The sequence below is a fragment of the Haemaphysalis longicornis genome, unplaced genomic scaffold (genome assembly GCF_048455015.1).
Source record: "Haemaphysalis longicornis isolate Haplotype H1 unplaced genomic scaffold, Haemaphysalis longicornis Haplotype H1 scaffold_426, whole genome shotgun sequence".
In the NCBI taxonomy this organism is placed as follows: domain Eukaryota; kingdom Metazoa; phylum Arthropoda; class Arachnida; order Ixodida; family Ixodidae; genus Haemaphysalis; species Haemaphysalis longicornis.
Genome location: NW_027526370.1, coordinates 84,337 through 109,050, shown reverse-complemented (window position 1 = coordinate 109,050; position 24,714 = coordinate 84,337). Strand labels below are relative to the sequence as shown.

At 48.6% G+C, this 24,714-nt stretch overlaps 1 protein-coding gene across 1 annotated transcript in view; it reads left to right on the top strand.

Annotated features, from left to right (window-relative positions):
- Positions 1-24,714, top strand: part of LOC144137622 (uncharacterized) — a 58,020-nt gene that overhangs the window by 9,728 nt on the left and 23,578 nt on the right. The window contains exons 2-5 of the mRNA XM_077669565.1: positions 12,304-12,441; positions 16,198-16,399; positions 17,684-17,787; positions 22,316-22,515. Coding sequence (XP_077525691.1) covers positions 12,316-12,441; positions 16,198-16,399; positions 17,684-17,787; positions 22,316-22,515 — 632 coding nt within the window. The 5' untranslated portion in view covers positions 12,304-12,315. The remainder of the gene's footprint in view (positions 1-12,303; positions 12,442-16,197; positions 16,400-17,683; positions 17,788-22,315; positions 22,516-24,714) is intronic.

Here is a 24,714-nt window from a genome sequence, read left to right as displayed (position 1 = left end):
CGATCGTGTTTAGGTTTGGACTCCCATCCGACGACGCGGACTCAGTGAGAACCTTCTTCGACGGTATTTCGGGCCCTACCAAATTCTTAATAAAGTTGCGGTCACTGACCAAGTCAAAAGACTAAAATTGACGTTTCGGATCCCCTACGGAATGCTTGTTGAAAATGAGGCGAGGCAAGACGTCGTCGCTATTTTTATGCTGTCAAGATGCGTCGTAATGATCGTGCGTAGATACCGGGCATATTGCCCTCTGTCCAGTTGATGGTATCTGACGTCGTTTGAATAAAAAGTGATTCGACGAGGAGCCTGGTTGTTGCGTTTCTTTCCTTGGCGATGATTGTGGCACTGTCCCAGTCAATTTGGGGATTATGGGCTTCCGCGCGTTCTGCGAGAGCATTCGCAGTGACGTTCTTTTTGTTTACGTCACGCTGGTGTTCCTTGAGGCGTCTCGGGAACTTTCCAGTTTCACCAACGTATACGCAGTCGTAGTCGCCACACGGGATCTTGTAAATGACACCAGGGTACTTTTTTTCGGGAGCTTGTCCTTCATGTTCACTAGCTTGCCACGAAGTTTTGCGCAGGGCACGTGGGCAACTCGCAAGTCATAATTGGAAAATACCCTGGAAAGGGCTTCGCTGACGCCGGCGACGTAAGGTATTGCCGCCCTGGAGTGGAATGTTCGTATCGGTGCATCTCGGCAGGATGCAAAATTCGCTGTTCGATTTGCTTATGAATTTCCGCGGGTACCCGTTCTGAGATAGTTCTTGTTGAATCTTCTTTAGTTCTCTATCTAGTTGCTTCTCCCCGGTGCAAATGCGCTTGTCGCGGGTTACCAAGGAGGAAACAGCAGATGTATTGTGGCCAACGGGGTGTCAGGAGGCAAAGTTGAGGTACTGGCCGGTGTGGGTCACCTTCCTGTGGACAGAAAAGGCGAGTCCATTATCTGTGCGCCTCACGAGAACGTCAAGAAAGGGCAGGCATCCATTTTCTTGTTCAACAGTGAACTGGATACTGGGTTCTACGGAATTCAAGCATGGCTGAAATCTTGTAACGTCATCCTTTCGGAGAACACAAAAGCAATCTTCCACGTAACGGTAGAAAACTTTTGGGGCGGGCGTGAAAGAACTCAGAGCTTTTTCTTCTATGGCCTCCATCACAAGGTTAGCTGTAGTTACCGATATTGAAGCTCCCATCGCCGTGCCGCGGGCCTGCTTGTAGAATTTGTTGCAATACGTGAAGTGCGTGGTGCTCAAACAGAAGTCGAGCACCTTGCAGAGCTCAGGCACGTCAAAGGGGGTGCGGTCGGCAAGTGTGCTGTCATGGTTCAAAACATCATTGCAAGCGGTCGCAGCAAGGTCGACAGGGACGCTGGTAAAGAGGGATGTCACGTCAAAGGACACCATAGCATCGTCGGGACTCAAGGTCACATGTCGCACTTTCTCAACAAAGTCGGATCCGTTTTGGGTTTGCGTCGATGTTTTACCCGCTACGGGACTCAGCACTTGGTGCAGGTATCCAGAAAGGCGGTACAGTGGCGACCTTGTAAAGTCTACTATTTGGCGGAGGACATTCTTGCTTGTGTATCTTAGGTACGCCATAAATGGCGGGGGCTGAACCGTTGGTGCATAGAAGTCGGTAATAGAGCTTCTTTTGTTCAGGAGGCACTAGCTTGAAAAGTTCAGCAAGAAGCCCTTGAAGCTTACTTTGCACGCTTGTTGTCGGGTCCTTGGGCAAACCCACGTACGTTGGGCCGTCGTTCAGTACAGACATCATTTTCGTATTGTAGTCACTCCTGTTTAGAAGCACGGTGGCGTTCCCTTTGTCGGCTGGAAGGACTACCACATCGCTGTTGTCCTGAATTCTTCGTATGGCACGCTTTTCGGGAGCTTGGAATCCTGTGCGTGACCATCTTTGTTTTCGCCATTTCGAGAGCTCTCCAATTGCCCGAGTGCGGGCCTCGTCCCGCACGCTTGGCGGGAGTTGACAGACGGCTTTTTCACCGCGCTGATTTCCTTCATCGGGTCTGGTGCAGTGTCCGTGTTGAAGTTGAGGCCTCGCTGTAGGACGGACAACTCAGCTGAGGTAGGCTCGTACGACGAGAGGTTCACGAAGTTGCGCCGTCCCTCTTCCGTGGCCTTAGGGCGTAACGCTTCCAGCTTCCTCTGCTGCGAAATCCTGCATTCGCGCACCCCACAAGTAGAGCTGAAGTTAGCGTGTAGCTGTACGTCACAGAACTCCTCAGGTATCAGGTGCTCTAGCCGGCGTCGGGCGAAGAATGTTTCCGTCTCCAGATCCCGTAGCTTCTGTCGGAATTCCAAAATTCTTGCCTGCAGCAACCTCCGCTGCGCTTGCCGAATTATCTGGTGGCCATAGGTCGTCTGAACCGGCGTCTTCAGGCGTAGTGATTTTGGCGTTAAGTTCTCCCTTTTGTACGTCAGGTTAAATTCCAGGTGTGTCCTGAACGCCTTGGTCCTGGACGTTAGCGACACGAATCGACGAATCTTGGTGACGACGTCTTGTCCATACATGCTCCGATAATGTACGTAGTCCGTTGAACCCTGGACTGCGTACATTATCGGAGCATGCATGGACAAGACGTCGTCACTAGATAGAGAACTAAAGAATATTCAACAAGAACTATCTCAGAACGGGTGCCCGCGGAAATACATCAAGCAAGTCAAACAGGGAATTTTGCATCCTGCCGAAGATGCACTGAGGCGAACATTCCACTCCAGGGTGGCAATCCCTTAAGCGTGAACCGCATGGAGCGTTTTCTGCTCGCGAAAACGCGGCGCGCGCGCCACAGGCCCGCTGACGCTGCCTTGTAACCACCCGCACGCTGCGCGCTCCGCGGCGGGCGGGGGCAACATGGCAGCGGCTTCGGCAGCGAAGTGGTGTCGGGAGCTCGAGCGACCGGTTCTAAGCGCACTCTACAATGCGGCTCAAGGCACGAAGAAAGTTGCTTGTGCGGTAAAGGAGCTTATAATGAGGGTGAAAACGGTACTATAAAACAACATCCGCGCCGCTAGTGAAAGCGCCCATTCAATATCTGCTGGGGTGGTAAGCCTAAACATCCCCGGCGGAGCCAGACGGCTGTCTAGAGCGCTTCGAAACCGCCGCCGTGAGGCGCGCGCCTCCCTATTGGCGCAAGTCGCCAGGCTCCTCCCACTGCCGCACGCGATGCGCGTCAAAATCTAGCCAAGGCAGATGCTGCCGCGGGCGCGGAATCGCCGACGCGGGCGTCGAAAAAACACACCCACAACGCCGACGCGCGAGAATCGCGTGAAAAAACGCTCCATGCGCTTCTGCCTTTACGTCGCCGGCGTCAGCGAAGCCCTTTCCAGGGTATTTTCCAATTACTACTTGCGGGTTGCCCACGTGCCCTGCGGAAAACTTCGTGGCAAGCTAGTGAACGTGAAGGACAAGCTCCCGAAAGAAAAGTACTCAGGTGTCATTTACAAGATCCCGTGTGGCGACTGCGACTGCGTATACGTTGGTGAAACTGGAAAGTTCCCGAGACGCCTCAAGGAACACCAGCGTGACGTAAACAAAAAGAACGTCACTGCGAATGCTCTCGCAGAACGCGCGGAAGCCCATAATCCCCAAATTGACTGGGACAGTGCCACAATCATCGCCAAGGAAAGAAACGCAACAACCAGGCTCCTCGTCGAATCACGTTTTATTCAAACGACGTCAGATACTATCAATTGGACCAGTGGCAATATGCCCGGTATCTACGCATGATCATTACGGCGCATCTTCACAGCATAAAAATCGCGACGACATCTTGCCTCGCCTCATTGTGAACAAGGATTCCGTAGGGGATCAGAAACGTCAATTTTATTCTTTTGACTTGGTCAGTGACCGCAATTTTATTATGAACGTACCACCTGACCAGACGGACTTCCGTCGAACCCTGGACTACCTACCAGATTCTGTGACGTGTCGGCCAGGTATTTCTTCTTTAATCGCGATAGTATGCCCTTTGGCATAATGTCCTACAGGTACAAGTTGACACCCGTTTCCCGGAGAAAGTCCAGAATACTGCGGTGGTGGGGCCCCCACAGCAATCGTTGGAAATCGGGGGGTCTCCCAGGATGCAGGACTGTGCCGCGAAGGTGTCGGGCTCTCGCTGCACTCAGGGAAGGGCACGTCCATATCAGGTGGTTGGTGTGGGCGTCTTCGGCAGGAGTCGTACAGAAGGGAAAGTTCGTGGTAAACGGGGCTTGGTAGCGCGGGGGCCACGCCCGGGTTACCGCAGGAGAGAGGGCCACCCCAACTCGAAGTCTACGGTACAGGACCTCCTCCCAGCGGGCGAACCCACTGCGAAGGTCTGTTCCACACGGTGGGATGAGAGCGCGTGTGGCGCAACGCAGATATTCCTTGAGTTGGACTAATTGTTCATGTGGGTCAGTTCACAGCAAGGGCAGTGGTCTTAAAACTGACGTAAGGTGAGAGGATCTATCCGCCGAAATAAGAGCGGTGATAGTATTACGCCGGATCCACGACAGTCGGAGAAGGCAAGGGTACGTATTCAATTGCTGATGAGTGTCTCTTGAGACAGACGAGTTTGAGGGTACATGGCGCAAATCCCTTACGGCCGCCGTTGAGTCCGTGTACAGTTGTACAGTAAAACTTCCAGGAGCTTGAAGTACCGGTAGTAGCGCTAGCAGTCCGTCCCGAATGGATGTAAGCTCCGCTAGCATAGAAGGCCAGGTGCGGAGTGTTTCATAAGCGCAGTTTTGCTTCGGTTCTGAATGAGAGGGACATTAAAAAAACTCCGTCTTGTGCCCCAGCTTCCACAAATTCCTCTACAACTATTTAACAGCTCGAAGTGCATTACCGAGTTTCTATTGAATCTCACATGAAGAATCCTCCACTGTTTTTTTTTTAACATTTTATACCACTCGAAATGAGTGCTTGAAGAAACGTAATATCCAGAAGTTGCGGGAAATATCTATCTCCAGGAAAACGTTGCCGAAAAAACCGGACCCCTCTATTAACGTGAAAACTGGGGAGGGCGAAAACATTTAGTGTATAAGTATATTCAAAGATTGTAAGACTTTCCTGCCGCACGGCGCGCGCTGGTATACGCGACATCGCAATTACGAAGACGGAGGAGAAGGAAAATTTGATACAGCCGCTAGTAATGGTGCGCCCACGGACTGCGCGTCTGCGTTTCCGGTCGACCGACTATGCAGTCTAGTTAGCGGCCGGTTGTCGGTCACTTGATGGTACAGCCAGGGCGGCCTAGTTACAGGGTGGGCTGGTAAGGTGGGTAGAGGACGGCTAATCTAGTTCGCCAACGCCGCTGCCTCCGCAACAAAATTAAGTTTGTGCTGGCGGGCTGAGCGGCGCTGATGTACAAGCTCATCCTGGGTGTTAAGTTGAGCTTCTGCCTGAAGAGATGGTATGAGCGTTATTTGAGGGAGGCAGGTGATCGTCCGTATTGCAGCTCTATTATAAGTCGACCACGTCGGTCGAAGTGATCCCCGATGGGGATTCCGGAACATCACGACGACGCACGCGGTCCGAAGTCGTCCACGTGGTTCGCTTGAAACCTTACTATGCAAGATGACGGATTTTTTTACTACAAAGCAGTATATGTCTAATCCCCCCTCCCCAGTTTTCATTCCGGTGTCATCTATTTAATCGGCGCCGTTTCGGGGCTCCTCCTCACCACCGCTGACACCTCTTTCACAACTATTGTCCCCCTCGCCTCCACCGATGCCCCTTTGGCAAGCGCGAAGTCGGCAGCTAACGGCGGTACAAGGTTATCAGATGATTGTGACAGAACAGAAGCACAGATGGGCATAGATGGGCATAAACAGAAGCACAGATGGGCATAAAAAATGCACGACGATTACTGCACTCCATAATGTGAAATTTATGAGCAATGAAAGCTGCAGTCTTACCGGTCGCGGCGCATTTCTGCTGCGTCTGTAGAAGTGTTCGCGTGATCAGCGAGCGTACGGCGGCGTGAGCTACTCTGCTGCTACCTCGCAGTGCACCGCCGCCGCCGGCCAGCATGTTGCAAATCGTATTTGAACCTCCCACGCAAATGTCACGTGGTTCGGATTAGCCCCACACAAGGGAGCAGCGAGCATTTTATTGCATATCGTGTTTCAACCTCCCGCGCAAACGTTACATGGTTTGGATTAGCGGAGAATGGAACAGCGACTGGGGAAAGTGTCAGGGGGAGGGTGCTCCTTGGTGGCGACAAACATGTGTAAGGGAAAGGCAGTGAGAAAGAGGACGCCGTTGCCGCTTGTGTCTACTCCAGTTCACCCTTTCTTATACCCTCCTCTCCATTTTCTTTGTTTTGTTGCTGCTGCGTTCGCTCACTAGGTTACGCGGACGAAAACAGACGCCGCTCCCACGAAGCCCATGTAACGGCTGCCTGTCTGTCCCCTAAAGCGACCGAAATTCGGCGTCGCCGTTTGAACTCAAATTCGCTTCGCCAAGTACCTGCCCGGTCGAAGAGAAACTTCCACAGTTGGAACGCCGGCTTGAGCCCATATTTCTTTTTCAGCATGGAAGACCTTGCGACATTTTTGTCGGTGTCTTTCACGCCTAAGTATGCGCCATCACCGGTTACCGGTTTATGAGTGCACGGTTTGCGGTAAGAAAAAGACGGCGTGCACACACAGCTAGGCTTCATGCCACTACCGATGAAATGCTTGTGCTGGTGGGAGATTTAGATGTCAAAATTACATGGCTCAATGCGGTGAGTTGGCAGCCCTCCTCAGTAGACTGCTTCTGGTGTGGGTTAATGTGTTACACAGACATCTTACACACACACAGTAAGATGCATGCGAGAGGGAAGGAAAGCGGACAGCCGCATGTTTGTACGCGAGAATAAAGCTCAAGTGCTTCCAGGTTTTAAGTCGTTATGTGATGGATGCATGCCGTTAGTTTGGAGGAAGAGCAAGAATCGAAGCGTTCGCCCGACACACGCGCGAAGGGGTGCAATAAAACAACAACGGAAAGCTGCTGGCACCGCCGTTACCGCCTCAAGTTCAGCTCGTGAAGTAGCGGCGAAGCCCTCCCAAATGAACAGCAAATTGCCCGCTTGGTACGCCGGCGTGAGTCAATATCACTTCTTCAGAGGGCTTTCAGAGGATATTTTTGACGGCGTTTGTCACTTCTAACCACGTGCAGATGACCGGTTTCCGGTTTATGCGTGCTCAGATTTGTAGTGGAGAATAGTGGCAGGGAGGAGGGGAGGCGTGCCCACGCAGCTATAGGTTTCACGCCCGTACTGATGGAGGGCATGTCCGTTGTGCTGGTGCTGTGCTGGTCCGTTGTGCTGGATTTACACCCGGACGTTAAACGGCCCAATGGGACCTGTCCGCAGTCCTTAGTGGTAGAGCGGGTTGGGTTTGTATGTGTTAGGCTATGTTCAAATTACCGACGCAAAACCTGTATCGTTATCCATGGACGTAAAAAATGCCATGTCACGCAGTTCGGTTAGCTAAGACGTGAAATGACGTCATTCTTTGAAGATATTACGACAGTTGCGGCAACAGTCAGAACCCGGCCTCACAAAAAAAAGTAAGATGCTTACGACGCGGGAGAGACACAGGCAGTTCCATGTTTATCTGCAAAAATAAAGCTTGGATCCCTCAAAGGTTAATTCATCTAATTGGCTAGGAATAATGCTCCATCACAAATTACGAAAATCTGTTTTGTTTCGTGCACTCCGTGGACTGTGTCCAGCTTTGCAAGTCATCCTTCTTCCAGAGTGGAAGGGCACTAATTCTTTTGTTGTTTTTCGGACTGTCGTTTTATTTTAGCATCGGGTCGATGCACTCTTGGAGGGGTGGCAGGTAATGCCGCGAACCATGTATGGGTTTGCTTATTTATTGCTTGTTTTTACTGCCCGGCCACGCCCGGCTCTGTTATCTGTGTCCCAAGCGAAGCGCGTCTTCCATTCTTTATTTTTATGCCGCACGGGCTATCTCATTCAGATAAGCAGACTGTTTCGCCCTAACATCACTTGCCCAAAATATTATTCATTGATCTACAATGTTCTGGATGTAAATCGATGGTTCCAGAAACACTCGTGCCGAAAGATAAAAGCCTGCAGAGCAGACGCCCCGGCATTCGAATTGCCGACGCTCGCTTGAGCACATCACTTTGCTGACTGCTGCTTCGCCGCCTGTGTATTCTTTGCGTTGTTAGGGGAGCACAAGTTGGCTCCAATAAACTTGTTTTCTCTGAAGACAACTGCGTCGTCTTTGACTTCATGACAGTATACAGATTGTTTGCAAAGAAAATAGTTAATCGCACAAGTTGAATCTAAAATTTGTAATAACCGACGCCACATGCTGGATTTTGGAAAGGTTGCCCAATGGTGAATCGCATTAATGCCATCAACCAAATAACGTCGAAATCCACGGACTACAATGGGCCCATTTGCATGAAATGCACAGATTACAGAAAAGGCGATGGGTGAAGTAAGCGCGCCGAAAGACCAGGGACTCTGCTCTTGGAAAACACGTACAACGCACATATGCGGGTACAATATTCTGTCTCCATAGTGAGAAGTTAACTACCGTGAAGGACGGCAGACAAGAGGAGATGTTCTTACAGAAAGTATTTACAGCATGTCTAGAAAAGAGATTTGGAAATTTTATCGGAGAAGTCGGAAATACGTGTAGGTGGATAATGTTTGAGCTTTTTGAGCTTTGGGGACGACGTATTTTTGTCCAGTGAAGAAAAAAGACACGGACAGAATTCTTTGGGAACTCACCTCAAAGCGCTTAGCTGCATAATTAATATAAATGGGAAGAATGCAAAAGTAATGTTAAATTCGTCTGCAAAAAGCGACCTCTTCAAACAAGAAAATGAAATACCAGGAGACCTGGGTGAACATTACCTATTCAGTTCAAGTTTCTTGTGGTGGTCTAAATAACGAGAAACAAGCCATGCGTAGAATGAGTATGGTCTTCAATGGGCCAAAACTCTGAGGTAATGAGATAGGTTACATCTGCAACTAAACAGAAAGGTATAAAACCAATGTGTAATGCCGGTGATGACATATGACACAGAAGCTTGAAGGATTTTAAATAACTTGAGGGGAAACTTAGGCCAGCAAGATGGACTATAAAGAAAAGGTCGTCATCCCGCCCTGCGAAAGCGAATGTACAGCAAAGCTGTTCTAGACCCCTACAAATGCTGTTGGGGAAGGTACGAAATGTTAAATTTGTCGACGTCTCGGCGGGCTTGTCGCCAGCACTCGGCTTCTCTGCCGACACAAAACTGGGCCCTGCCTAGCCTTACACATGCGCTCTGCGTCTTGGGCAAGAACTACTCGATTTAGTGACACTAGTCCTGCCTTGCCTTCAGACATGATCAGTACAAATAATCCTTTCCAGGAACACAAGGATTGGGGGGGGGGGGGTCCCATTACTAACAAGCGCCTAATCATCCACAATGCTGTTTCGATGCTTGTTTTGTGTTTGTTTAAACGAATACTGAACTCCATCCTGTAAGCGTGATTATCCTGGCGCATGCGCTCGGCGTCTGAGGTGAGAACTACAGGGTCTTGCATGGGTTTTTTGTTTGCGACACGAAATTTTCCGACCAACTAGAGGCTAACAGCTTCGCTGTAATATAAAATATTTGCAGATATTTCCAAGATGGGACAGCAGAATAAAAAAATTAAACCCGTTCCACTCAATGTGAAAGCTGTCGGAAGTGCAGAGCAGTGATTCGCCATAATGGGTGGTGGCGCCGTTATCCGCTCACTGCTACCACCCATCACGCTCTTCGCCGCCCTGTCTCACTCCCCTCTAGATGATTATGCAATTCAAATTTCCCGCCTTTACAGTGCTCGCGCGCCCCCTGCCTGAAACTGCGCCAGCGGGACTTTGTTCTTTTTGTGCTTGCTTTAGTTTTGTATGCTGGAGCTGTTTTGCGTCATTTCGAACGCGTAATTTTTTTTCTGGTACGGCTAGAGCCTTCCTGCGTCATTTCCAACGCACCATTTTCGTTCTTGCGTGGCCGATTTTTCGCTTATGTAAACACCAACCCAACCAGCGTTCCTAACTAATTTAACGCGGTGGCTGCGGGTTATATACGCAGATTTTGCCTGAAATGTACCTGCAGTTTTCTGTGCGCTAAACAACGGGGAGATGTATCACAAGCGCCAATGGTTCACGAGATTCGAACGGTTATGACTACTTAACCGCGTGGTTTTCGAAGCCTCAGCGTGACCCCCTGACGACGGCACACCAGGCTTTAGTTGGGTCTGTTATCTCGCTGCTCCGCCTGATTCTGGCAGTCGCTTGACATCGACCGTTAGCGAAGTACGACGACAAGGCGAGCCCATGAAGTGCTTTGCACTGAATACATAGGACACCCTGCTATGCCCCGATCCACCTTAAAGTCAGCTTCATTACTAGAGTCACTTATTGCAAGGACGTTTTTACAGGTTCCGTGTAAATAGTCATACCGAATAAGAAATTTTTAGGGCCTTCGGGTAAGTACTCCGTGAGACCCTGTGTGTCCTTATAAAAGGCCATACACGAAACACTTCTAAAGCCGGCTTCCCTACCATACACAAAACTTCGCTGTGAAGGCATTTCTAGGGCAAATGAGAGAGGTGTTACATCAAAAAGCGTTAGTTCGAGGGCTTTCTAATAAATGTTTCAATAAAACACCATGTATCCCTTACAGCTCTACACACCAAACTTCTTTAAAGCGGCTTCACTACAATACAAATGCATTGCTGCGGCCCTAGCGCCTTTTATTATAGCCTCTTTCTATGCGCCCAAAAGTGCGGCGCGTCCGACGGGACAGACGAGCCCACATAGAAATGCTTAACCATATAAGGCGTCCATGAAGACAAAATATAGGTTCGATTCATTAAAAAAGACTCCTTTACTCGATAACAGTGACACCAAGTTTAATCAAAATTAAAAGAAATAATCGAGATACCGAAGAAAACATAAAGCAGCAGTGAATCTCCAGCGACATTCCGGCGATTTATGAGTGACGTCACAAAATCTTGTTCGCGCGATTGGCGGCTGCCGACACAAGCAACCGCCGAAAAACATGATTGGGCGATTGTATAGTGGTTAGGGTGTCTAACTCCGTTTGATGCTATGCAGTTAACACACTGATAGCTATGAGCTTAGTTCTGACCCATACTACGCCACACCTGCCCATATTATGTCACTGAAGCGCGAAATTTGAAAATTTTTAATATTTCTTCCATATTTTTAGTCTAAAAAACCTCTTTCGTGGCTTTGTTAGACCTGAATGAGTTACTGAACGGTTGTTCTTTCAATGTGAGCAAAGTTTTGTTTTGCCTTCCTCTTTAAAAGCAGTAACGCTAAATGATAGGGAACGGATTAGGGAGTACATTCGGTATGAAGATCCGAGCTCAAATTAATGAGGAATGTAAATGTGCTACGCATGTAATGTGGGCAACGAAAAACTGGTGGGCCTTACGGGTAACAGAATGACAACTAATGAAGACGGCTGACAGATAACCCAATAGGGGCATGAGAATTAGAGGGCAAAGAGTGAATTCGAACAGTGCCAGATATGAGTTGTTGGAGGTCTTTGGGAAATGCCTTCGTCCTGCAGCGGACATCAATAGGTTGGCGGTAACTATGATACTGATTAAATATAGTGTAATGCCAGAAGCACGGCAGATCGTTAATTGGTGGAGACGGGGAAGCGCGAAAAGAAAGCGGCACACAAACATTTATAAAAACTTTTCTGGTGTGCGACCTTTTTTTTCGGAATTTATTGACGCCTAGACGAACTGCCCTTCTTGTGAGAGAGAAAGAGCGCGTGCGGGTTGTGGCTGTTATTGAAGCAGAAGTGGGGCTAGCCTTTTAAATACGAGCCGGTAATGATTCCAATCATTCCGCCGGAGTAAGGCGTTTCTGAATCTACGAGCAGTGCATTGCCCAGTGTCCAGGCACACTACGAAGGAATCCAGTGGAGGTTGTCCTCCAATGAGGGGCGCCAACCTCTCATAGGCGTTTGTTTATGTTATACCCATTTGCGTGTACTATTCCACGATATTGCGTTGTGTAATATGGCGTGTACTGGAATTCTGGACATTCGATGTCGGGTGAAGCTGAGAAAATTCATGGGAAATGAATGAACTACACAAATTCATGCTAGAACCAGCTGGAAATATGTGGGAGAGGCCTTCACCCTGCAGTAGAGACAAGCTGGTGAATGATGATGATGATGATTCTCTATGAATAATAGCGACGAAGGAACGTTAATGAATAAAGTAAACTGGCGCGGCTGCTGATGAGCATATGCTTTTGACAGGAAACGCTGAATATGAGGGCCAAGGTGGAGAACGGCGTCGTTCACTCCCCTTATGGGGACTGTCCGCCCGAAGAAGGACGCTCTGCCTACACTGTTCTCATGGAGAGGCTCGAGGGGCACGGATCCAAGACGGCTATGGTAAGCGTTGCCAAAAATGAGCCCCGCATCTACTTGCTCCGCTGCAAATGCCGTCGAGAGTTGATAGCATTTCGGTCACCATTGCCCCGTGACTCCGTCTCCTCTTTGCCCCTACTACCCTTAACGCTCCTCCTCTGCCTTGTCTGATTCTTCTGTTGCTGACCTTCTTTCCCACAGGCTTTTCTACCCATGGCCTCATCTCCCATCCTCTTCTCTTCCCTGCCCCACTCCCTCTCCACTCTTTTCCTTCTATGTTCCGCCGCATTCTTTCTTCTCCCTTCCTAGCTCTCTCCCACTCGTGCATTTTATCTACCCGAACCCTACGTGCTCACCTCCTTCACCATTCCTATTTTCTATTCACACTAAAAACAGCCCAGAGACGATGACGCCAGAAGTAACAAACTAGAACGCTGGCGAACAACTGAAGTACGATTTTTTACACGACAATAAATACATGGAAAACCACTGGCTGCAAGCATGCGCCCGCTCAAGGATGAGATATCACTCCAAATATGTAATGGAAGTTTACATCAATGATAAAACAATCAGAGTTGAAGTGTCAAGCTTGGTATCTAGTACGAGTCAGTTCAACTGGCTAGATATGCTACCTCTCGTTCCAAAAGGGCGATTGATGGCGTGCTTACGCATCGTTCCCCCCGAATGCCAATCACTGAGTCCTCCAATATTTCCCGGGAGGGAGCGTCTCGATAGCGTTTCAAAACGCGCGTTTCTTTTAGCTTTGGGTGGCAATAACTTCTCTCACATTTCTTGCAATGGCGCGCAAGCGCAGCTATATGTTTCATGCCCTTACTGATGACATGTCCGTCGTTCAAACAAAGGACGTCCAGCAGCCCAATGAGACACGGCTGCTGCACCTCACATGAACTTCCGAACTTGCCACAGGAAGTTCTCCACGACTGGCAGGCCTGGATCGTCTCACCCGCAGCCTTTCACATCTCTCCCAAAGTGGACCGCGTTAGCACGCGCTTGAACCCGCGGCAACTGGCTTCGCGAACTCGGCGCCTGTGCTCCCCACTTCAGGCGTGAACGCGCGTGAACTGGCGAGGAGAACAGCTTGCAGAGAGTTCACGCCACGAACGCTGGGCAGAATATTCTCGACGGTCGACCGAGCTGGCCGACGCGGGGCGCTCCTCAAGAGGGGCACGCTCGTGTGCATTCAGAATGTTTTCTTGGTGCTTTGTTGGTAACGCTGGATGGTGGAACTTAAAGTTTAAACAGCTCTGCTATTAAAAGGTTTCCCGAAGGTCTGCCTCTGTGTGAACCGCGTCGGCCATGTCTACGTTCGCACCGCCTTCCTTTGTCGACGCTCAAGCACCCGCGTGTCTGGTCTCCTCCAGCTTCCCGGAGCAGCAGCCCCGTCGTCTACATTTTGAATTTTACTGATTTGTCTTCGTGCTGGGGACGCGCCTATAGCACGAGACTCCAGTCATGCATCTTTGCAGAGTGGAATGGCTCAAGACTTTTTTTCGGTCCCAGGCGCGAACGCCGACGGCGGACGCCGAAGTTTTCTCACAATGTCCCTTTTATTGCTATCGAGTCAGAAAGTTAGACAGAAGCCTTCTTCGATGACTGTTGATGCGGTGTAATCAGCATTTTTTCGGTTCTGTGACAGCTCAGCAACCACGAAGCGCCCGTCTCCTGCCTCCCTCTGTATTGACACCGGCCTTCCAATAAGACCTCCGCTTCCTCTAATCTCCATGACGGGATGGCAACCCCAACTAGGCAGAATTAAATAATCTGGCGCTGTTGATGAAGGTCAAATTACCATTCTCGTCTTACCCTCCTTCTTGGTCCTCTCACAACTCCTCCACTAACTCCCTCCCTTCATCCTTTCAGGTTGAAGGAAGAACTAAGGCCTACGGCGGGATAACCGTTACACATAGAGTACAAGCACAGCAACGAACGGTGTTAAGACACCAACATAGCTACTATTGTTAGGAATTTAAATTTCTAATAGTAGCATTATTGGTGATCTAATTGTTGGTAATCATGAGATCTAGTTAGATCTCATTCGTCGTAAATAATTAATAACGCCTTCGACAAAGTTACAAAGCATAGATTCTTAGGCCTGACAACAATTAGTTACATTCGGTTGCATCCTTATCGGTGGAATTTACGTAAAAGTTTAGCTGGCGATTTCTTCTCTTGACAACGCTCAAAGCCGCCATAACCGTGTTCACCGTGTCTGCGCATGCGTCCGCATCTCGCAGGAAAGAAAAAAAAAGCAGCCCCGGCGTCCGCCGTCTGCGCCGTTACCAAGCGATTCTCCGCAATGGCGTCAGTCAACAGATATTAATAATCCCGGTGGCCTTGTCTGGCGATGCCCTGCTTGCCCTGGAGGACTCAGAAACTCAACTGGAGAACGGAGCCACTGTTGCCAAAAGCGGCATGACATACGAAATGCCAACGCTGCAGCGCAGTTGCTTGCGAGCACGGATAAAAAAATTCCCCGCACTTCCCCGGGAAGAATGTGAAAGTGCGAATGCACGAGTTGAATTTGCGCGGTTCGGCAATGTTCGCGAAAGAGAGATCACACACACACACACAACTACAAAGAAAGAAAGATGCATTTATTCACAGACACCTATTTGTGTTGTCGTTGTACTTGTTGCTAGAGCGGATCTCAGCTTTGAAATTTCGTGTCAGTACTCCTTTAAGCGGGTGCATTAGCCCTTCTCACGCCCGATTCCTGGCCAATCCCCCACGTGGGTATGTGCCATGTAAGCGGCCAGGCAGCGCGCGCCCATCTCCCCCCGTTGCCAAGGAAGACGAGGAGATTCCTGTCCAATCCCCCTCGTGGGTATGCTATGCGGACATCGCCGGTGGACGCAGGTTCAGGGTCGCTTAAGAAGTGCATCGCACTTAAAACACAGGTGCGCCCGCGCCTTACCCACGACAGAGTCGTTCAGTACAATTGCCAAAAAAGCTTCGGAAGAAATTCTGAGGGTCCCGCGAATTCCGATATATGATACGGCGGCAGCGTAGCGGCGCAGCAGTGAGTGCATTGTTAGCTGGGAGACTAGCGACATCTATCGACGAGTGGCCTAACGGGCGAAGTGGAAGCGTTCGTCGAGAGCTGGGCAATCTGTGGCCGATATCAAAACACGGCAGCTGGCAATAAGATGCCGGAATCTGGCAATCACTTCCCTCGTGTCTTGCGACAGGTAGGCAGAAGGGCGCTGCGCGAAACAGCGGTTAACGTCGAAGTAATGCTTTTGAGCTCGCTGCGGCGGCCTGATGCGTGCGCCGCCATGCCCGCGTTCGCGAATCCCCATTGCTAAGGCGACACACATGGTTGCCGGCATGCGCGCCACGCCAGTGAATACAACCTATATCATCAACATTGCGTCATCCACGTTGAAACTGCCGTTCTTTATATTGTGGTCCCGGAGGCCGCCATCTTTCGCCGCCGGAGAAAAGATGCTGGGCTACAAAAGTGCTTGCGAGGCACTGAAGAATTTTTCGTGCAATTTTTCGAACCACCTAGCATTGATTCATTCACGCCGCGACGGTGACTGCAGTGCAGTGACATGCAGCAGTGATTGGTAGCCCACATAGCTTCGTCCCGAATGATAAGTAAAGTTTCCGCTACCTGCGAGCCTAAGTTTGATAACCGTATTTGAAGGGGTGGTACGGGCGCAGGTTGATATCTCCCCGCACTTCTGACTGCAGTTCTTTCACTGCTACCCTATCAATAAATATGAATTCCATATCTGGGATACGCCGTTTCCACAGATCTTCCAGGGTGACAGCATTACCTACCAAGAGCTGCAAGAAAAACTACGGCGCTGTGTGGCCGGATTTCGGAGCCGAGGCATTGCACCAGGCGACAGGTTCTACGCGCATCTCGGAAACGACATCGACAATTTCGTGGCTCTATGCAGCGTCCCTCTGACGGGGGCCACACTGCTGTCATCGGACATCTGGATACGCAGAGGTGGGCCGCGGATTTTCTTTGCAGCGAGAGAACCTAATTTTCACGGCTAGTACATACTTTTAGGATGTCGTAAACCAAAACAAATGGCGTATCCCGTACGCGGAAATTTACGTAACGGCGAAGATTCGATTGTGGCATACCTCGCTTGAAATAAGCTTTCAATGCGGAGCTTTCTTTGGCTCTTCACCCGTCCTTACAGGAGGCTGCTGCTGCTGCTGGGCTCGTGTTGCTGGGGCTTTCTGCCCGGGTGCGCCGCTGGGTTTTATATTACGCCAGATAACGCTGGCTCCCCTGTACAGCGCCTTTGGGGTCAGCAGTGAAAGGGACTTGCAGATGAGGGGTCGCGGAGTCTGAGAAAATTACAGTTCATGCGTAGTGGTTCCCATTTTCAACGCTTTGAGCTGGTGGCGCCTTCGCCAGGGAGATTCAGACGCTGTCGCCGCTCGAGGCGGCAGCGTCATACAGAGCCTTTTTCTATGTTTTGTCTTCGTTGTGTTTGACGCCGCTCACCACAGCGCGAGAACGAATACTAGTATTTATAGATTGCTTTTTCTTCTGTTTTCATTTCGCTTTTCTTTCTTTTTGCCATTTTTGACCTGCGTGTTTTCTACTTCTAAAACCTACTCCGACATCAAATTTGAATGGATAAAACGGTGTAATTTTTCTTGATGTACTCGTGTTCTGCACTAATTTTCCCAAAGCTACCTGCCCACTGAGTTATGTACCCACTTCCACCTGTGGAAGTATATCCAGGAAAGTTTTAGCCTACAGAACGTACAGAAATGGAGGAAAAATAGTGTTCGGTGGGGTAGGTGGTGCATAACACGGGCAGCTGATTGATTCGATCGTACAGTTTCAAAGGAGGTGAGACTAAGACAACACTAAGCGCTGTAGTAGTATTTCAAAAGTGGGAACAAAGAATTTGTCCGGCGTAACATATATGATGAAAGCACGTAAAAAAAGGCCTTCATCCTGGAGTTAGCATCCAATTATTTAGGATGATTAAGATGATGATGGGAACGAATTTGAGCTGTATCGACCGGCTGATGCTATTTTTTGTGGTCAATTTACTGTTCTCTATTTTCTAATATCTAAGAAATCGTACGTTATACCGGCAAATAACTACCTGGCGATATTAAGTCAGCAGAATAAGCACTGTTCATACGGTCTGTGCTTTTAATTGTGACCTTTCGACTACCGCGTCCTTTATTGCTTGACAGTGGAGCGTATCAAATTGAATGCGCCTTAAAAGCTACTTCGGCCTAAAATATTATCTTCTCCAAGATGAAATACTGGCCAGAATGAAGCAAGGACAAGCCACCCACGTGCTCACGGATGAAGACCACGCGGTGGTGTTCGCGCAGGTGGCGGAACAATGCAGCATCAAGGTATACACGCATGATATATATATAATTATTCTTTCAAAAGGGAGGCGGGGTTATAACTGCAAAAAGAGGAGGAAGCATTTGAAGGGATGAATGAATGAAGGAAACTTTATTGACACAAGGATGGAGACTCGGCCTATGTGGGGGCGGGTGGGGAGGGTGGTGTAAATTCGGGAAAACTTTACATTATCAGATGAACGCCAGTGGCGAGAGCGAAGTCCCACAAGGAGGCAAACACCTGCTTGGCTGTGGTTGCGGGTGGGTAGAACCAGTCCGTCAAACACGTTACGCTGCTGTGTTTGCAGACGTGCGCTCCGCGTGAAGTCCTGGACTCGTCCAGAGGAGATGTTCAATGGTCTGTGTGGCTCCTAAAGAGCACGTCAGGCACGTGGGTGCTGTCATGGCCGACGGAGGTCAATTGCTTGCGGTAGCGCCTGGGAGAATGGGTGGCCTCCCTTTCTTTGGTATGTAAGAAGGACACTTGAAAAGGATGTCATCTGTAAGCGCCGCCCTAGCACGAGCCTTGTGGATCAGAACCTGAAGGCCACGTGGCAGTCCTGCAGGTAACGGGTAGTCATTGGCAGGGATGTGGCTGCGGAGTCGAGCTCTAGCACATCGCTAGTAGGTGGCACGGGCTTCAAAGGGGTCCAAGTTGGGGTCGTGATGATGCAAAACTGGGTGGGAGCGGGTGGAAAGAACATCGCTCGCCAGGGCGCGCGCGGCCTCCTTGGAGGAGTTAACGCAGTGCCCTTGCACCCAGTCTACCCGAATTTGTAGTCCTTTTGTACAATGTAGCCTTCGGGCAAGGATCTTGATGGACGCACAGATAGAATTCTGATAAGGCACCCGGCGCAATGCGCGGAATGCCTCCTGGCTGGCTGTGAAGATAGTTGCATTAGGCTGGTTGCATTAGGCCAGTGAGAAATTTGAAGTTGTCGGACAGCCAGTAATATCACTTCGCGTTGGAGGTGGGTAGACGATTGCACTGTTGGATATTCTTGTTGACAGGCGGCTTGAAATGTCGAGTGAATGGCCGCTAATCCGGCAGTATTCGTGGTTGGGTCCCAAGTGGCGTCGGTATAAACAGCGCTATGTGGAAACCGCTCGGTCATTTCAGCTGTGCGTTTGTGTTTGTTGGAGTGGCGAAGCGTAGGACCGGTGACTGGGAGTGGCTTTGGGTTAATGACGATGAAGTCGTCCCATGGTGAAAGCGGCAAAGGGATGGGATGTTGTGGGGCTGCGCATTGTGGCAGTAGCGCGAATATCGCAGGGCCGACGAGAGTGGATGCTCGTCAGAAGTCGTGGCCTTCCTGACGGGTTCGGATGATTTCTGTGAGAGGAGGGAGTTGAGCGTGCTTGTAGAGCTCCTCGAGTTTGGCCTGTTTGGGAAGGCCAGTGATGACTCGAAGGCTCTCACGATGTAGCACCTCCAGCTGCTGCAATATGTCACTTTGCTCGTGAGGACAGCCTCGGTCAATAGTTTGAGTGTCTCCGTTGTAGCCCCTCCTAACCGGTTGCTTATGCGTTTGATTATGTGAAGCTGTTGTTGCCATGTTTTCTTGATTTGTTCAAGCCACACACAGCAGCCGCAATCCTCAGGGACAGGGATGCCAAGAACTGTAACCCACTTTTCGGGGGACGGCTTAAGGAGCGATCGTACAAACTGAAAAGTGTAGGCGTTCTTCTGTTGCTGTGTCGCATTAGGATAAAAAGTAAACAAAATTTCAATCACAATTAAAAAAATTATTAATGTCATGGTAATATACATAACCTTCTGTTTTTTTCTTTATTTGTGTTTATTAAAAGGCATTGCAAGACCGTTTCTCTTAGTGGTTAAAGCGCAGTACATAAGAAAACGGTTAGCCCAATTATGCCGATGGCCAATTTCGAACTGCGTGGGATGGTCAGCAAGCACGTGATGGTACAGAAGCTTGGGCTATTTTTCGATTCATTGTCGGCGTGATGGCACAGTGCGAAAGACAGCGCCTCTCTTGCCTCCTTCTTTCTGGTATCGTCTTTCGCTCTGTACAATAATTTCGACACGGTATTAAGAACGTTTATTTTTTATTTAAAGGACAAAATAACGGGGCCAGCTGGATCTGCTCTATGCTAACTTAAAGGGCCATGAAGACAAAATGCAAGTTTGGTTCGTTTGAAACATTGCTCAGTTAGAATTAAACCAACACCAGTTTTAACCTAAACAATGCTCAAATGAACTACATAAGGATGGCCACACCGAATAGGCATGAGACGCACCAGCTGCTTTCCTGCACTGATCTTATAGCGTATTTTGGGTGCTTGATGCCATTGGCTGAGGGCGGCAAAATCAAAGACAAATTAAACAGTGATTATAAGCTTGCAGAACGAGCTATTTGCGCTTAAATTTAATGCTTGTTCATTTTATAGCACCTAGAATTCTGGGGCAAACAATGGAAGTTAAGAACGGACACCTAAACATAGAACCAGTCGATGTACCTCTATCCCGGCCGATGCACCTTAGCAGAGCCGTAGGGCGCGATGGGTTTGTTTGACACTACAATGGCCAACCGACATACCCAACACTGGCACTTATGTGACCCTGTTGGTTGATTCACGTACAGTGTTTCACAAAACGATTTTCAACCGTAATAAAAATACAACAAAGAAGCCGAGTTGGAACAGCGGTCCTGACTGACAGAACAAACTTTATTGAAGGAAATATGAGGGAAAGGGGATGGAAATATTAGCAGTATTGCTGCGCCATCTAGGCAAATGGGCGGTAACCAAAGTTGCCGGTTGGGCGGTTTGTAGATGGCGGCAGCCTCAGTCAACATACCAACTTTCATTTTAAGTACCTGCCCACAATACGTCATTGCTGACGTCACGAAAATTACGATGCATCAGGATGATCGAAATTGTGGCTGACAATAAAGCATCGCTTGCTGCCAGTCAAGTGATGAGAGTATTATAAAATATGAAATCTTTTTCAATAACAAGACCTTTCTTTCTATACTCATGGACCCTTTTAAATCCTGTGAAGAGTTATTGAGTGCGCGCAGCTATTTCTTCTTGCTGTTAAGTTGCCAGCCGACTTATAACATACTTCAATCACGAAAAAGTTCCCCATCCAAAGTTTATGTTTAGATACACGGAACATTTTGCCAAAAATGTTTTGATGACACTAGCCTTGAATGCGCCCGAATTAAAGTTGTACTTATTAATCTTGTCGTTTGAAAAACCGGCAATGAAGTTTTGAATAAAATATTTTTTGGCAATTATCACTAACCCTTTCTTTTATAACAACCCCCAATTTTGTCGTCTCCAGTGCCTGTGAAATAAACCGAAGAAATAATGCTTTATCTGAACTTCCCACTTGGCAGTCTTTCCTTAGCCCTCTCTTTAGCACTTCACGTAGTGTGTGCACGAGAAGGCACGAGGAATGCCAAGTGATCATTATTCGTCTATTTGAGTCACAAAACTGTGTGTCTATATAGCAGGGTGTCTAACCGGAACCGGACCGAACCAAAAACCGGAACCGAACCAGTATTTTTGCCGGAACTGAACCAGAACCCGAAGCGTTATTTTTTGAGCCCGCTGAACCCGAACCGGAACTGCACCTTAAAAAAAATTGGCCGCGTATTTGCTCCTTTCGTTGCAAATCTCGAAAAAAGACGATCGCCTTTGTCGACATTTGCCAAGTAAACACCTCCCTTCGCTTTCCCGCTCACCTCTCATGTTGTTCATCTTGCGTCGCGCTACGGGGAAGTTTTTTTGTAGATTGTTTTGATATAGGTATGCAGGCACCGTTGACGTCGTAGCAAACGTGATGCCGAAGGTACCGCAGCCCGTGCTCGGATATTTTTCTCTGCTGCGTCTCCTTACGCGCTTGGCATGTGGCGCTAAATGGACCATGAGCACAAAGTGAATCCTTGCCTTATTTAAACTGGCTAGCCTTGATTAACACGCTCAGCTCTATTATGGCCTCAAGGACGTTGTGTTCACCCGAAAGGGTAAGCAAGGTGACGCCAGAAGTGACGTAATAGGGAAATAGTAAAAACAGTATTAGCAGTTTGTCAACTCTTTGTTAGCATTGAATTGTGTAATAAAACGAAGAGGCATAAAAAATCTGACAGTCATGCCTTTCGGTGGTAGCTTCATGCAGTCCCTAGGACAACAGTGCTGGGCACAAAAGTGGCGTATATATTTTCTATAATATCTGGCCTAATGATTAAACTTGTATTTAAACTCCCGCTTTTGTTGCAGAAATTGGTATTTTGAACGAAGAAAAATTGTATTTTATTTTTATCGTTACTTAAACTACAAAACTATCCTTTTTAGAGCTTGCTAATAATTCAGGTCTTTGAACCGGTTCACGAACCGGTTTGGTGCGGGATTTTGTTGAAGCGGAACTGGATCGGTAAAAGACGAATTCACCTGAATCCGAACCGTAACCGAACCGATATTTTTTTCGGCTCGACACACTGGTATATAGATAAATATTTCGACAGTATTGATATTTCGGTGACCTAATCGCCCTGTGCTTTTCCGACAGGAGCTGTTCTTGGTGGGCAAGACGAAACCAGGTTTCACGTGCGTCTCTGAATTCTACGCCACACAAGGCCTACCCCGCAGTGACGATGGCATCGCTAGCGGTGCTTGCTCATTTATAAACTGGACATCCGGTACAAGCGGTGCATCGAAATGCTTCGAAATTCCCGAGCGCCGTTTTTTGCAGCATAATGCGTGTCGAGCGTGAGTGCGAGACCTTTGTATGTACTTTTGGTTGGCCCCAACATCCTACAAGAAGTTGTGCTTCCTTATCAAACGAGTGGGCATGGTGGTATTTTACTCATGGAAAAAATAATTTGCAGAAGCGCCTGAAGGAGAATGGTCAGATAAACGCTTAAGGGGCCTTGAAGACAAAATACAAGTTTGTTTTATTAAAGAGGCTGTACGTTTTGGCCCGATAATAACCACTATGGCCCGCGTCAAACAAGTATTCGAGATATTAAAGAAAATTTATGTTTAACACTTTCTGGAAATATTTCTATGACGTCACAGAATCTTTTTTTGAGCGACTGGCGGCCGCCGCCGTAAGCCTCCGCCAAGAAACATGACTGGGAGATTGTATTTGGGCCTCTAGTTCCATTTTATCTATCATTGGAATGATAACGTGCAGTTAACAGGCTTGTAAAAATATTTTAATACTTTATTTGTATAGTGCGGGTCTATAGCTTGTCACTCCTGCCCATATTACGTCACTATGGCACGAAATTTACAGTTGGTGAATATTAATGACGCTTTTTCGGTGAAAAAATTGCCTTTCTTGGGTGGACCGGTACAGAGTGAGCTACCAAAGTCTAGATTTTTTAAACACTAGAACAAAGTTGTGTTTTGTCTTCATAGCCCCTTAAAGCCGCTCTGCTCGTAAAGCCCTTTTAACGTATGTTTCACTGCTAGACTACGCAGGTGCTTTGCTGGAAAGGCATTTTTAGCCAGGATATAAAGTGACATTGAAGTGGGAAGGCCCAAGCACCTTTATTGAAGACCTCTATTCGACCGCATCCATGTTCATGTATCCCTATGGCGCACTACGGAACTTCCTTAAAGCGAGCATCACAACTCACGAATTCTTTGCTGTGGAAACATTTTTGTAGGGTGTTTTAAGAAGTCTGATATTAAGGAATGAAGGCCACAGGGCCTTTTGCGAAGTTGAGTTTGCTACTCGCCTCACTGACTGACTGCTATATGCTATTTGCTTGTTCCCATCACTCATGTCGGCTTCAGTCTCTAGCATACGCCCATAATGCCAATGCCAGAACGAGTTCACAAGGTCCACCGTAGCTACGGCCGTGGCACCATCGTGACGTCGCGGCCCCGTACTCGGCTCGCATTGCAGGGCCCCTGGTTCGAATCCCTGCCCGACCGGAACTTGCTCTCTTTTGTTTGCAGCTGAATTTCGTTACTTTGTTTACAGGAGCTTTTATGAGAAACTCAACGTCAGTTCGAGCATTATTGGACCTTTTTCTGTCCTTTAAGCAGTCCGTTATATTGTGTGCCACCTCTTCACATGACGGTGCTGGGTTTTCGACTTACTTCGCCAACTCATGCCTCCGCATTAAAAGCAAGGCGGATACAAGTTATAGTATATGCGATAAAGGTTGATATTAGAGGCAGTTTCCATAAGTTAGAGCACGCGACAAACCTGAAAAACTGAAGGCATAGATTCCTTCACAGAGGTATAAGCCAAGTCAACTATTCAATCGAATGGAAGTGCTACATGGTTAATCAGTCGTGAAGGATACGTCCCTACTTCCTTGTTGTGAAGGCAATGCGGGAAAATGATTCGATCAACTTACTAATGGTGCAGCTATATAAAGATTTGCATCGGTACCTTGGTTCATGACTGACACCTTTTGCGCCCCTGAACTTTGAGCCCCCGTTCGAAGACAATAAGGTAGGCATACGTCACCACTTTGGGCTACCTCGAGGTCACCGAAAGAACGCTTCAATGCCAGTAGATTAAAAAGCGGCCGACATGTACAAGGGGCGATGGTAGCATAATAACCACTTCAAAGTCATCGACAGGGAGATTCAAGGTCAGTGGCTTGAAAAAAATTACTGCCTTTTCCACTCTGTGGAGAAGGATGACATGCGAAGCTGCACGACCTCCACGGAGTGCACGAAAGAAAACACGTTGGTTTTTAGGGGCAAAGCTCCTCTTGCTCGGGCCCTATCCCGGCCGTACACGGCACATTGTACACGGAACATTGATGATGATTGTGGCAGGATGCCCCTAGGGATTGGCCAACCAAAGATTGACTGAAGAGGTCATAACGTTCAACGCGTTCGTTGCTACCCAACAAGGAGGAGAGGAAGAAGAAGATGTTGTCGTTCGTCGCCTGCCAGCTCAAGACTCTTACTCGGGCCCTTTCCTGTCCCTTATTGCTG